The following is a 13,655-nucleotide window of genomic DNA, read 5'->3' as shown; positions in this document are numbered from 1 at the left end:
CCTAAAAACATATGAGTAGAAGTATTGGTGATGTATGATAGTTGAGCCTTTCCTAGGTAATGAGAATCAGATAACATTAGGGAATTAAAACTTTTCCTGACTTTTCACCTGCATTGTAAGTTATAATTTTCTTTTAATGTTATAATTAGAAGAATGTGTGTAAAATAACCAGCAAATCAAATAATTATTTCAGTTTTTAAAATATTTTAATATAAGTTGCAAAATTTGAGGAGAGATGCTAAAATCCTTCTGTTAAGAAGGGGATTGACTTTTGTGAGAATGAGGAAATTTTCTTTCCTTTTTTTAGGATTTTAAATTGAGTGGCATTAAACTTTGCACTTAAAATGAGCTGGTTGATGAATTTCAGTGGGTGTATATACTATACATTCAGGATTTAGGACATTTTCATCATCCCCTAAAGTATCTTCCTGTCCCTTTGCAATCTAGCCTTCTGTTATCCAAGGACCCAGGCAACTACTCATTTGTTAGAAAATTATGGAAAATTATTTTTATTTTTTTAAAATATTTTATTCATGAGAGAGCGAGAGAGAGAGGCGCACAGAGACACAGGCAGAGGGAGAAGCAGGCTCGTGCAAGGAGCCAGACGTGGGACTGGATCACACCCTGGGCTGAAGGCAGGCAGGCAGGCACCAAACCGCCTAACCACCCAGGGATCCCTGGAAAATTATTTTTAAAGAAGATCCTTTAATGAGTCAGATCTAGTCAACTTCTAGCTCTGTAGCTCGGTGTGAAAAAGGAGGAGATACGGCGAGGGCTATGGAGTTTTGGAACCTGGGATTGAGTCTCGGCTATTTTATGATTTGGAGGGAAGACATTTAAGTTGTTTAAATTAATTTTGTTTCATAAAGGAAATTATTTACATGTACTTTTTATATAGAGTCTATTATTATTGGAAATACATGGGTTAAATTTAGGTAAAATGGTTAGCAGCATATAATATATAACCAGTAAATTGTTGGATGTCTTTGGACTTACCCTTCCTTTATCATTTTTATTGGGGAAAGAATCAGAGACAGTTTGGGGAAATTTGGGTAGATTTGGAGCTAAGCAAAAAAATTGGAATTTTGGAACCCAAGATGTTTCTCTGTTAGTCAATTTTCTAGCCAACTGAATATTAGATATTTTTTTGTTGATGCCTCCCCTTCCCCCATCATCTAGAATACATTGGTTCATTTTTTTCTGAAACTAGTATTGCAAGTAATTAAACTTTTGATTGATTGAGGCTCTTGTAGAGCATTAGATGACCTTTCTGAGCACTATCTAGTATCAGTAGGAAACTAGCTTGACATCTGTATATACCTCACATGACTCACTAAAATAAATTTAAATCTCTGATGTATTGTTTTCTTATCATTTATCTCATTTTATAATACATTTTATAATAAAGGAAATAATTTCCTCCACTAAAATGCGTGTATGTGCACATCTCTCTGCCTGTGTATGTGTAGCTTTTTGAGTTTTGGTTTGTTGGGTTTAATTAAGTTTCTTTCCATTTTTTCCTCCTATCCCTACAAACAACCTTTTCTCTATATATTACCTTTCTTTAAATGATTTAAATGCTTTGTAAATAAAACAAGGCTATTTTACAGTTTTAATAGTTATGGAACAGTAATTTAAATGATTTAATTTTGATTCTTTTATATGGATTATTGTAAAAGCAGCATCATTCTTCATTTATGAAAAGATTATGGTTAAAAAACGGTTTTTGTGGTTTAAGCCATGTCATTCTTTCAACTGTATCAAATTAATGGATTATATACATAGGGTTTTTTTTCCCCCTCAAAATAATGAATTGAGTAAAACATTTAATAGGATTTCTGGTAAAATGATATTCTACATGTGTGATGAAGAAACATTTAGTAAAGATTCGTTCTACATGTCCAAATGTTTATTCTAAAAACAGTGAGGATTTTTTTTAAACAATTCAGAAATACCTGAGTGTGTTCTTAGACTCAAAATTATTAAAATAATTTGGTTTTAGGTGATTATCAATTGATAGCTTTATTTCTTATGGTATTTTTTTTGTCTTTCTATAGGGCTGAAAGACACAGAAGTCTTCATGGATATAGTTGATACATTTAATCATTTAATTCCTACTGAACACTTAGATGATGCCCTATTTCTAGGATCCAACCTGGAGAATGAAGTCTGTGAGGATTTTAGTACAAGTCAAAATGTCTTAGAGGACTCGCTGAAGAACATGCTCAGCGATAAGGATCCTATGCTAGGATCTGCAAGTAACCAGTTCTGTTTGCCTGTTTTGGATAGCAATGATCCCAATTTCCAGATGCCTTGTTCAACAGGTAATTCTTACTTTTTTTTTTTTTTTTTTTTTTTTAGTCTGCAATTTAAAATAAAAAATTTTCAGCAGCATCTTTTTTTTTTCTTTTTCTTTTTTTTTTTTTTTGGTGAGGGTAGTGAATTTAGGGTTCTTTAATATGAATTTAGAGCTTCTTTTCTAGAAATCAGAATTAGACTTTAAATTTTCTTCCAAAGAGTGTGGAATTAATTATCTTCAAGGATATTATGGATATAGATAGGATGATCATATAATTTATTATCCATAGGAGGATACTTTTTTAGAATTACAGGGGTGCTGTTAATAGTTAGTTACATCATGACAAAAAGTATAAATTGGGACTCTCCCTAGAAAAAGGGGTTTCCCTAAGAAATTGGGACATTCATTATGTCATCCTAGGCCTGCTGGAGTCAAGGGGAACTGCCGAATTGTCCTTTTTCAGTGCCCCTCCCAGCCCTTCAAATTTAATATATTGTGTGCTTCCATTTCAGATATTTTGACATTTTGTACATGTATCTTAAAATCAGAGAAAGAACTCTAGATTTGTGCTGTCCAACTTAGTAACCACTAGTCACATAGTAACTGTTAATCACTTGAGAGGAGTCCAGTCTTAACTGAAATGTGCTGTAAAGTGCACATTAGATTTTAAAGACTCAATATTGAAAAAGAATGTGAAATATATTTTATCAGTTTTTTAATGTTGATTATATTTGTGATATTTTAGATACTTTTGGTTAAAACATGAATAGAATTAATTTCACCTTATTTAAACCTTTTTTTTAAAAGTGACTACTTGAAAATATAAAATTACGTATGTGGCTTGCATTATATTTTTATTGGATAGCACTGCTCTGGGTTCTGTAGTGGAAGTAACTGAAAGATTGAGGATAGTAACTTTCTGGAAGGCTAGTCTAATTCTTAAGAAATTACTTCAGAGATGTTAATATATGGAAGAAGTAGGTTTTCTTTTATTAAGCAAAGCAAATATTACAACAAACTTTGGGGCAATTAGCTATTCTGTAAGCTAAAATTAAATAAAGGAAAATCAGCCTCAAGTGGAGAAGTTAGGCTTTCCTTCACTGTTCCCTAGAGTAATTCACAGGTTTATGTAATGTTGATCTGTCTTTCAATGCCTCTTGACTTCTGCACTAGTTTTTCAGTATAGTTTTTGTTTCCTTTTAATATTTTCTACCTAATATTTTAATAATATTTAAAGTTTGGATTAGGCTGGCCTGCTATTCATCCATAAATTTGTCAGATTATTCTGCTTGAAGACCTCAACACTGACTATTAGGAATCTTTTCATTTTAACAACTCTTTAATGCTGAGGTCTTTTGAATTGCTTGCTAATGGTTTATCTCGAATTATATACATTGTATTGTGTTATTTCATAGGTTTACATTGTTTTTGTTGTATTCTAAATGTTATAAAGCTTTTAAAATTTTGTTTTATGTATGCATTGTTCAAGTTTTTTTACTTTGGTTCCTATGTCAGTACAGTGTACCTAATTATCTTTATTGTCAAGTGCTTTTGACAGTTCTTGGTTGCATACATAGTTTCACAGTTCATTCCAAATTCAGGAAAAACATTTATTGAGTACTTATGTGTTTGTTACTGGAAATGTAGTTACTCTTAAGTATGTTATGATAGGTCTGAAATTGGCAAATGTGTCATCTTGTTAGACTTCTTCATTTATAAAAATTACAGCCTTTTTATGGGACCAGTATTCCTACTTTCTGTTCCCCTTATTAAAAAAAATTGTTTTCTGTTGATATGAAAAGATTTTATTGATGTTCTTGAGTTTGAACATTTCTTTTGTTAATAGAAGACTTAGAACATCTTTATTGAAATATTTGATTTTTTTGAGGTATTACTAATTATTTGTGATTCTATTATGTTACAAACTAACTTTTTTGAGAAGTTAAGTAGAATTATTATCTAAATTTTTGAATTTTAAAATGCTACAATTTATCTTGGTTCTGAAGCAGAACTGTTTGTATTACTATGTATGTAGTATATGTGTTTTTAAGTTATGTAGAGTATTTGTGGAGGATAAACTAAATAATAAAGTTCTTCTGTCTAGGATTGTTTAGATTTATTTGTGCCACCAGGTAGGGCATTTATCTCGATTGCTTCAAAGTTCCTTTTGCCTTTTGGGATATTTGGTTGAGTAAAAGACCTGTGTATATCCTAATGATAGCAAAATGGAAATCATTTAAATTAAAAAAAAATTTTTTTTGACGTAATTTTAGATTTAAAAGAAAGTTGGAAAGAAGACATAAACTAGTGAAAACCTTATATGGACAACTTTTATAAGTTTTAGCTATTCACATATTACTTCGCTTTTAGTTATACAATAAAAAAGGATATCGTTTTTATCCAGATGTTTTGTATGTGGGTCCATAGTTTTACTAATTATCTAGACTTACCTTTAGCAAGGAAATGATTCTGGCAATATTCATGTCAGTAAAAGCTATAGATTATGGTTATTTTGTAACCTTGGTTTTGACAGTGTTAAAACTAGAAAACAATGTAAGTGTTGGTTTTGTTCTCTGCTATGCTAAACAGAGTTGATTTGCTGTAGTTGTTAAAGACCAGTTTTTTGTTGACATAGTTGAGTGGCTTGTGTATATTTCAGTTGTCTCCAGAAATCATAGAGTAGCTTTAAAAATTACAAAAATAGGAAAGAAACATGGAAGATTACTTTTAGGGCTCTGTTCAAGGGAAAGAAGTTAGGATGCTAATTGTTTCATTTTGGGAGCTAACCAGTAGATTTCTCATCCCCCCCCTTTTTAAAAAAAGATTTTATTTATTTATTCGTGAGACACACATACACACACACACACAGAGGCAGAGACATAGGCAGAGAGAGAAACAGGCTCCATGCAGGGAGCCTGATGTGGGACTTGATCCCAGGACTTTATGATCACGCCCAGGGCCGAAGGCAGATGCTTAACCACTGAGCTACCCAGGTGTCCCTCTTATCCCTTTTTTTTTAATGCATTTGACTCCAAATTATTTCTTTATGTATATAATTGCAGTGTTTACATAATGGTTTTTAGATTTGCCCAGTAAACATTTTTTTTTTTTTAACTCCAGTAAGGAAAATCATTAAGTATTGGGGAAATGTTTGGTCTTGATGTTCAAGCCAGTTATTGTTTTTTTTTGTTTTGTTTTTAAGATTTTATGTATTTATTCATGAGAGACACAGAGAGGCAGAGACACACAGGCAGAGGGAGAAGCAGGCTCCCCTCAAGGAGTCCGATGTGGGACTCGATCCTGGATCCTGGGATCATGCCCTGAGCCGAAGGCAAACGCTCAACTTCTGAGCCTACCCAGGCGACCCAGTTATTGGTATTCTTTTAAAATCCTGTTAGCCTTAAAATAAAAATATTTGCCCAAATAATAGGTTCAAAATGCCAAATATATTATTTATATATACCACTTAAAGAATGTATATAAAATAATCAAAATGGTATTTGAAAACCTGGTAGTATAGAGTGTCATGAAGAAATATTTTCTCTCTCATTTTAAAACATGTTCCCAGGCAGCCCTGGTGGCTCAATGGTTTAGTGCCGCCTTTGGCCCAGAGCGTGATCCTGGAGACCCGCGATCGAGTCCCACGTCGGGCTCCCTGCATGGAGCCCGGTCCTCTCTCTGCCTGTGTCTCTGCGCTTCTCTCTCTCTCTCATGAATAAATAAATAAAATCTTAAAAAAAAAACAAAACCATGTTCCCCTTTTACATAGATGCCTGTGATTCATAAATGTGAAGCAGATCTCGATTTGACCATTTCTTTACATGGTATATAGAAAAGAAAAGTTCAGTGACTGTAATTTGATTTATTTTCTTAAGACTAGGAAGATAGATACATTGTAGATATATGGGTATTCAGAGTAGCCCTTCATTCAAGTAGCACGCATAGCTACTGTACCCTGCAGTGATAATCAAGGTGTCCTTTCCAGGCTACATTATGGCTTACAAAATCTTCATTCACTAAATTAAAAAAAAAAAAAAAAAAAAAAAAAAAGTCCCTCCTGTTGCATGGTTTTTAGAGATTAAACAACTTAAAAAGTCATTACATTTTTACAGGTATCTAGCATATTGACTAATAGTTGATTCATATTGTTCACTTAAATATTTTTTTTCAACTATAAAGGAAAATTTCTCTTAACATGCACATGTGATAGTTACTTTCCTATCATGAATGACATTGGTAATACATGACATCAAGCAGTTTTGTTTAATAAGAATTTTAGCTTGTATTGCTTTCCTCTCAGCAAAGTATTATAATACTTAAGACTGGTTTTATAAGCCTTGTAGCTAGTATGATTTGGTTCCTTTTTTGGCACACGGGTTTTTAATAAATCATAGCTCTGTAGTTGGGGCTTCATTAGAGGCAGAATTCATTTAGGTAATATTAGAAAAATGTGTACTTGTTCTGAAAAAATAATGGGTGTTTTAGTGCATCACTTGAGATGTGTTTAAAAGGTCTTTGCAAGTTTTTATGGCTTCATGTTTCTCTTGGACATTTCTAATTAAACAGTACATTGAACTAAACACAGTGGACCTTTGGTCCAATAAAATCCTGTTTTCAGATTTTAATTATTGTTCTTGTCCATACTTTATTTGTGGGAGTGGCAAACTCTTTGTGTAAATTATTTAGATATGTGGGTCCAACTATACATATAAATCCATTCCATATTTTCACTGGGTCCTTTTTCACTGTTTCTGTTTATTATTCTGAGTGGTAGTGTTTTTTTGTTTTTGTTTTTTTCTTGTGCCATTGCAAGAAGTCAATGAACCTCTTGTGTGGTTGATCTTTTTGAGAATTACATTTGAACAAGAAAATACAAACTTAATACATGTAAGTAAAGTAGTTATACGAATAAGATGAAATATATTGGTGTATACTGTTAATTTTAGAGTAACTGATCAGTCCTGTCAGAACATGCATAGCCTTATAACTTGATTTCTTAAGATTGATTATTAATATTAAATATCATATTGAGTTCTTAGGGGTTTTGTCAAAAGTGGGTATGTTTAGAAGAAAGCAAACAGAAAAGAGTAGAAAGGTTTGTAGAGTTAGAGATGTAATTTAGTGGAGGAGAGAATGCTGGAAGGTGGAAAGAGTAGAGTATATTAACAGCCATAAATCCTTGAAAGTTTGTCACATTGGCTAGAGATTTGACCTTTTAATGAATAATGGGAAAGAGCTAGACCCATTTGATAGCAGTTAGAGCTACAGTTTGGCTAAAAGAAAGAACTTGGGGTTCTCCAAATATCAAGTAATAGTTTCCTGAGGATATCAATTTATCCTTTTTTTTATAGTTGACTTTTGCTCACCTTACTTTGCTTGATGTAATATAAAGTCATGTATGTATTAATTTTTCTTTGCATTGACTGAGCATTTAATTTTCTGTCCTCCTAATTTAAAATCTGAAATCATGTCTTCATCACTATATCCATAATTAATGTCTTTCATTTTTTCATTTTTATCACTTAAAATTTATTTCATTATTATTCCTGTAGCCCGTTGCTTATTTCACTTAAAATACAAACCTTGGATCAAGAGTAGAACAGTTTTTATTCTTTGGGTTGCTGACTCAATCTTTTATTTAACTTGCACATCTATGCTGCTACAACAGGCTGCTTTTCTCAAGGCCTTGAACATTTGGTTCTGTGGAATCTACCTTTTTTCGGGATGTGTGCCTCACAGGGCCCTCTGTCATTGTATTGCTCTTGTCTAGGTATGCCATTCTCCAGGCCTGTTGAATATCTGTCATCCTTGAGCTTTATTGCACTCCTTGAGTAGAGAGCTGTTGTTTTCCTGTATTTCATTTTCTTTATCTGTGCCCTCTTACTGACATTCTTAGTAACTTTCTTTCTAATAGCATCATATTTGAGTAATAATTTGCTTTTATATACAAAACAAAGTTGAACATCACCTTTTCTTAAAATTTTAAAAACCTTGCTTCTTAGCCTTCCTGCATCTGGTATTGTGGATGGGTTGTCTGATTTCTTGTATGAGAGTTTTGCTTTGTTAGGTGGCCATCCCTGACCCCTGCTTTGGGGTCTTTTCTTTATCTTTTGGTGTTTAGTATTTCATTTTTGTTGGACACTTGGTGGGCCTTTTCCATTTTTGTGTGTGTGTGTGTTTAAGATTTTATTTATTTATTCATGAGAGACACAGAGAGAGACAGAAACCTAGGCAGAGGGAGAAGCAGGCTCTATGCAGGGAGCCCGATGTGGGACTCGATCCCCAAACTGGGATCATGCCCTGAGCCAAAGGCAGATGCTCAACCACTGAGCCACCCAGGCATCCGGGCCTTTTCAATTTGAAGAGTGTTTGAAGAATGATCCCTTCGGCTTTGTGAAATTTTCTTCTTCTTTCTTCTTTCTCTTTCTTCTTCTTCTTCTTCCTCCTTCCTTCTTCTTCTTCTCTGCTAGTAGACCAATTTTGGCTTTTTTTAGAGCCAATTCTTTAAATCTCTTTCTTGCATCTTTACCATCTTCTGTTTTATGTCTTTTTAACGTTCACTGCCATATTTTTGTCTCTTTGAATATTTAATTTTGACAATTATATTATTGTTTCTAAGAACTCTTGTGTTTATTCATACCATTTAAAGAAATATTTCAAGAACATTTTTTTATTAAGTTCTATACCCAGTGTGAGGCTTGAACTCAACCCTAAGAGTCACATGCTGTACCTACTGAGCCAGCCAGGAGCCCCTATTCATACCATTTTAAAATAGTTTTCTTTTGTCATAGGGATATATTTTATAGTCTAAATTGTTTTTTGTATTTGTATATTTTGATCTTTCTCAGGTGTTGCAAGCTTTTTCCAAATGTCTAATTATTTTTGGTTGCTTGTTGATGTTTAAACTGGGAGAATTGAAAATTTATGTCAGGTTTGCTGTGGGATAAATGAATGTTTGCTAAATAGCCTACGGTTATTTGGGGGGAATCTTTGAATAACAGAGTGAAAAGCGCTTTATCATTAGGTGTTACCTGCTCTAGTCTCTCCAGCTTGTTCATTTAGTTAGTTTCAGTTTAGGGTTAAGAAAAGACTGTCTTGCTTGGAATTCAGTGCTTGGCTTCAGGCCTTGCTGGGTATATTAAAGTCAGTAGAAGGGATGAGGTTGTCTTCTCAGGATGTTCGTCCCTAAGTTAATTCTTTATTTCTAGCCCAGTCATTACCAATGCCCTTTGCCAGGTGGAGTTGTTCCCTTTTGTCTCTAGGCCGTGACTTTTTCATTCTTTGTTTCACTAATCTTTTCTGTTTCATTTTCTTTTCATTTTTCAAAAATGTGTTAAATCTTTCATTTGCTTTTGGGCTTCCTCTTATACTTTGTTATTATAGGCTTTTGCCTTTTATTCCTTTATTCTTATTTTAGTGGGATTTAGTGAAAAAGGGGAGATAAAAGTTTGCCCTTGGAGCCAATGACTCTTAATTAAATCAGATAAAATGTCTAATGGCTAGTAATTCCTGCCTAAGAATTTTGGAGCCCTGTCCATTATTATCTTGCCTTTATCAGTGTAGAATTTTATCCTCCTCTTGATTTCTTCCATGGTCAGTTTGCAATTGTTCCCTTCCTTTTAAGATTTCTTAAACTGTTAGTAGTATTAATTGCTAGTTTTTTTGTTAGTAATAAAGCTGTTAACAAACTTCTCAGACTTTGCAGGTATATTAGTTTTCCAAAGAAAGAGAAATCAGTAGGGTTTGTGTTTATGTATGTTTGTGTATTACATAGGGAGAGAGAGATATTAAAATTAAGATTGTTTTATTATAAGAAATTAGTTTATGTGATTGTGGAGGCTAGCAAGCCTAAAATCTTCAGGATAGTTTGGTAGGCTGGAATCTGAGGGAAGAATTAATGTTGTATCTTGAGTCTGAAGACAGAATTCCCTCTTATTTGGGGGACCTCCATCTTTTTCGTAAGACCTTCAGTTGATTTAATGGGGGCCCATCCATGTTATGTAGGATAATCTGCTTTTTTTTTTTTAAATTTTTATTTATTCATGATAGTCACACAGAGAGAGAGAGAGAGAGGCAGAGACATAGGCAGAGGGAGAAGCAGGCTCCATGCACCGGGAGCCCGACGTGGGATTCGATCCCGGGTCTCCAGGATTGCGCCCTGGGCCAAAGGCAGGCGCCAAAACGCTGCGCCACCCAGGGATCCCGATAATCTGCTTTATTCAAAGTCTACTAGTGTAAATGTTAATCTCCCATCAAAAATATATTCACAGTAACATTTAGATAGGCATTTCTGTAAGTAACTGGGTTCTGTGGCATAATGAAGTTAACCATCAGAGCAAGGTACCAGACTGTCAGAACATGATAGATTATTCTTTGAACTATTAGTACTAGTTTATGTATGTTGTCATGAAACTAATCTCAGGATTTTTGAGAAAGTGGTTTCTTGGGGAGTTTGCAGGCAGAGGTAGGTTATAAAGCTCCTAGGTCTTTTCTCTTGTAAGTGATTATATATAAAGGAAGTTGATAGAATAGCTAGTATGTGTGAATGTTAATGTAACAAGTACTGTACAAAAGTACTTGGCCAGCATTGTCTCATTAACTCTTCACAAAAACCTTGAAAGCTGTAAATATTATTAATCTTACAGCTAAATAAACAGATTTTGAGTCTCATTAAGTAATTTTCCAAGTTCACTAGAAAAGATTTCTCAGTCTTTCTGCCTCCAAGTACATGAGTGCTCTTGAGATCAAGGCTCTAAACTGTACCCCAAATTTCATTTGGCTTCATAATTCAAAAGTAGAATAAGGAGCTTTTTTTTTTAAGCTTCATTTTTAAAAGAAAAAGGAGATTTTCTTTCAAAGAATATGGGATTTGTAAGAAAGATTTATGAATGCCTGATATAGCTCTTTCCTATTAAAGACCAGATGTTTTAGAGAGAGATAGTCCTTAACCAGTGATTTTAGTCCATTGTAAATCCTAGAAAGTTGCTCTAAGGATGTGATTTTACTCTGTGTCAACAGATAGAAGTGTACTACAAGCTACATCAAACCTTTAACAGGTAGAGTATTGTTTTAGGATAGTATTCAGTTAGTATTCAGTAGACATAAGAAAAAAATCTAAACGCTCCTCATTTTACAGTTGAAGAAATTGAGACTTAAAAGTAAATATTTACTTAAAGAAATTTTGTTAAAAGTGGGTTGTTTTTGGCTTTAGTCACTTATTGTGTATTTCGTATCAGGTAGTGTGTCAGACAGTAGAAATATATATATATATAACGTTAAGTAAAACAAAACTCAGTTTCTCTTTTAATGGAATTTAAGGTTTAGTATAGAAGTATTTTTTCTGATGTTTTGAGGATACTTAATAAGTCTAGTTATTAATTTAACATGCACTTACTGGGAGAGGTAGTCTACCATGGGTCTTGTGTGTTCCTGAATGTTCCTGCTGAGTGTGCCAAGAATGCAAGGTCTTAACCACTCTGAAACTGGGCCATTTTTTAGAGTTGTGTTTGAAGCAAGCAACCTTGAAGAATAAGATAACATTTATTCCTTCCACCCCACTCCCCCCTTATCCCAGACAAATTGCAGGCTTGCTTACTGCTTACTATGAAAACAAATTCCCCACAATGTTCTTCTCCTGTATCTCAGCCCACTGTGTAGGCTCACCTGTTGCCCCTGTGGACTTGGGGGGGTGGGGGAGGGGGCAAAGAGAACTGACAGCATCTTGGTCTTGCTGCTTGCTCTGCTATGATGACAGAATTCTTTGTCTCTGACCTAGTAGTCTTTTGTCAACACCATGTATCAATAATAGGCTAGTTTTTTAGTTTTGCAAGTAGGGTAAAATCCCAGACCCTTCATGTTCTCAGAATGTTGAACTCTGTTCAGAAATGATAATATGAGGGCTTACCAAGCACTTTAATTATTAAAGATGGAAAACTAATTTACTTACATGAAGGCAGGGATAGCTCTATCTCTATATACGTTGTGGTGTTCATACAGGTATTAGAATAGTACCTAGCCTAGCACAGAGCAGGTGTTCAGTAAATTTTAATGGAGGGGGGGTGGGAGAAGGGACATACAAGGAAAGGAAGAAAGTGGGGCTAGGTACTGGGACCAGAAGTTAGGGTAGCAAATAGAATGTTTGCTGCAGGTGTGGCACAGCTTTGGCTCTCAGGTTTCTAGCAGTCACTGTGGAATAGGAAAACCTTTCAAGGTGAAAAATTAGTCTTAAAGTAAAAACAAATCCAATATCCAGGAAAAGGAAAATTTCTGACACTAAAACTAGAAAGAAATTTTATCCAAAGTTTTTTTTTTTTTTTTAAGGTTTTATTTATTTATTCATGAGAGACACAAAGAAAAAGGCAGAGTTCTAGGGAGAGGGAGAAGCAGGCTACCTCTGGGGAGCCTGATGTAGGACTCGATCCCAGGACCCCAGGATCATGACCTGAGCCAAAGGCAGATGCTCAACTACTGAGCCACTCAGGTGTCCCATTATCCAAAGTTTTGTCCTAATGTGTGATACAACTTAAAAATTCCTTAGCAACATACATTCAGTGAACATGGGGGTTTATTCTTATAATATCCCTCAATATGTAACCTCAGTATGAGTTGTATCACAAGGACTAGAATAATGGTCTGACATAATCCTATGTTAGATGTTACACTACTTTCAAACAGCATATTCCTTGGATATCATTTCTTACACTAGATTTTTAAATGTATTCATGTGAAGGTGAGTTGTATAATACTGTCTGAGAACTGATGGGAATGCAATTACCTTTTTTTTTTTTTTTTTTGCCAGCCTAAATGCATAGACATAAACTTTATAAATAAACAGGGCTGTGTATGGGATTGTGTAAATTTAAGAGCTCTGATGGGAGTATTTGTTTGAATAAGAGGCTTCTCTCCCTCCCTAGCAGAGGAGGTCAGAGCCATTATTTTCCTCAGAAAATGATTTTTGGATACTCTGTGAGGTGTAAATGAACAGGAGAGGCCTCATAATTTCAGACATAAATGAAGATCATATAGCACAATTTTTGTTTTATAGCCCTTGTTTTAAGTAGCAACTTGAGTAAAAATAATAGATTCTACCCTCTTTCATTGCAATCGATTAGATTATTCTTGGTGTTCTCTTCTAGTCATGGGAGGATTGTATAATCTCTTGTGGCTATTTTCACTATTATTACTGCCTCGATTCCTATGGAACTCTTTAGGCTTGTTCTTTCTACTTCTACCCTAGCACAGAAGTAGGGTACTTTTCTCTCCTCTGTATGTATTACCTTAGTCGGATAATGTTTTGAAAAGATTTCTTAACTGGAGCTGCTAGTGTTACTATTGTCCTCTGCCATCTCTTCTCTAA

At 34.2% G+C, this 13,655-nt stretch overlaps 1 protein-coding gene across 6 annotated transcripts in view; it reads left to right on the top strand.

Annotated features, from left to right (window-relative positions):
- The window catches only part of PHF3 (PHD finger protein 3), a 77,130-nt gene that overhangs the window by 8,997 nt on the left and 54,478 nt on the right, over positions 1-13,655 (top strand). For 3 of the 6 annotated variants that reach the window (XM_077903502.1, XM_077903504.1, XM_077903503.1), the window contains one exon: positions 2,058-2,324. The exons of 1 other annotated variant lie outside the window; for it this stretch is intronic. In XM_077903502.1, the coding sequence (XP_077759628.1) occupies positions 2,081-2,324 (244 nt within the window). In that variant the 5' untranslated portion in view covers positions 2,058-2,080. Of the gene's footprint in view, positions 1-2,057; positions 2,325-13,655 lie in introns of those variants that run through there. 2 more of the 6 variants (XM_077903506.1, XM_077903507.1) reach the window with 2 other exon arrangements.

Source organism: Canis aureus, chromosome 7 (assembly GCF_053574225.1).
Source record: "Canis aureus isolate CA01 chromosome 7, VMU_Caureus_v.1.0, whole genome shotgun sequence".
Classification (NCBI taxonomy): Eukaryota; Metazoa; Chordata; class Mammalia; order Carnivora; family Canidae; genus Canis; species Canis aureus.
This window is presented reverse-complemented; position numbering and strand designations above follow the sequence as displayed.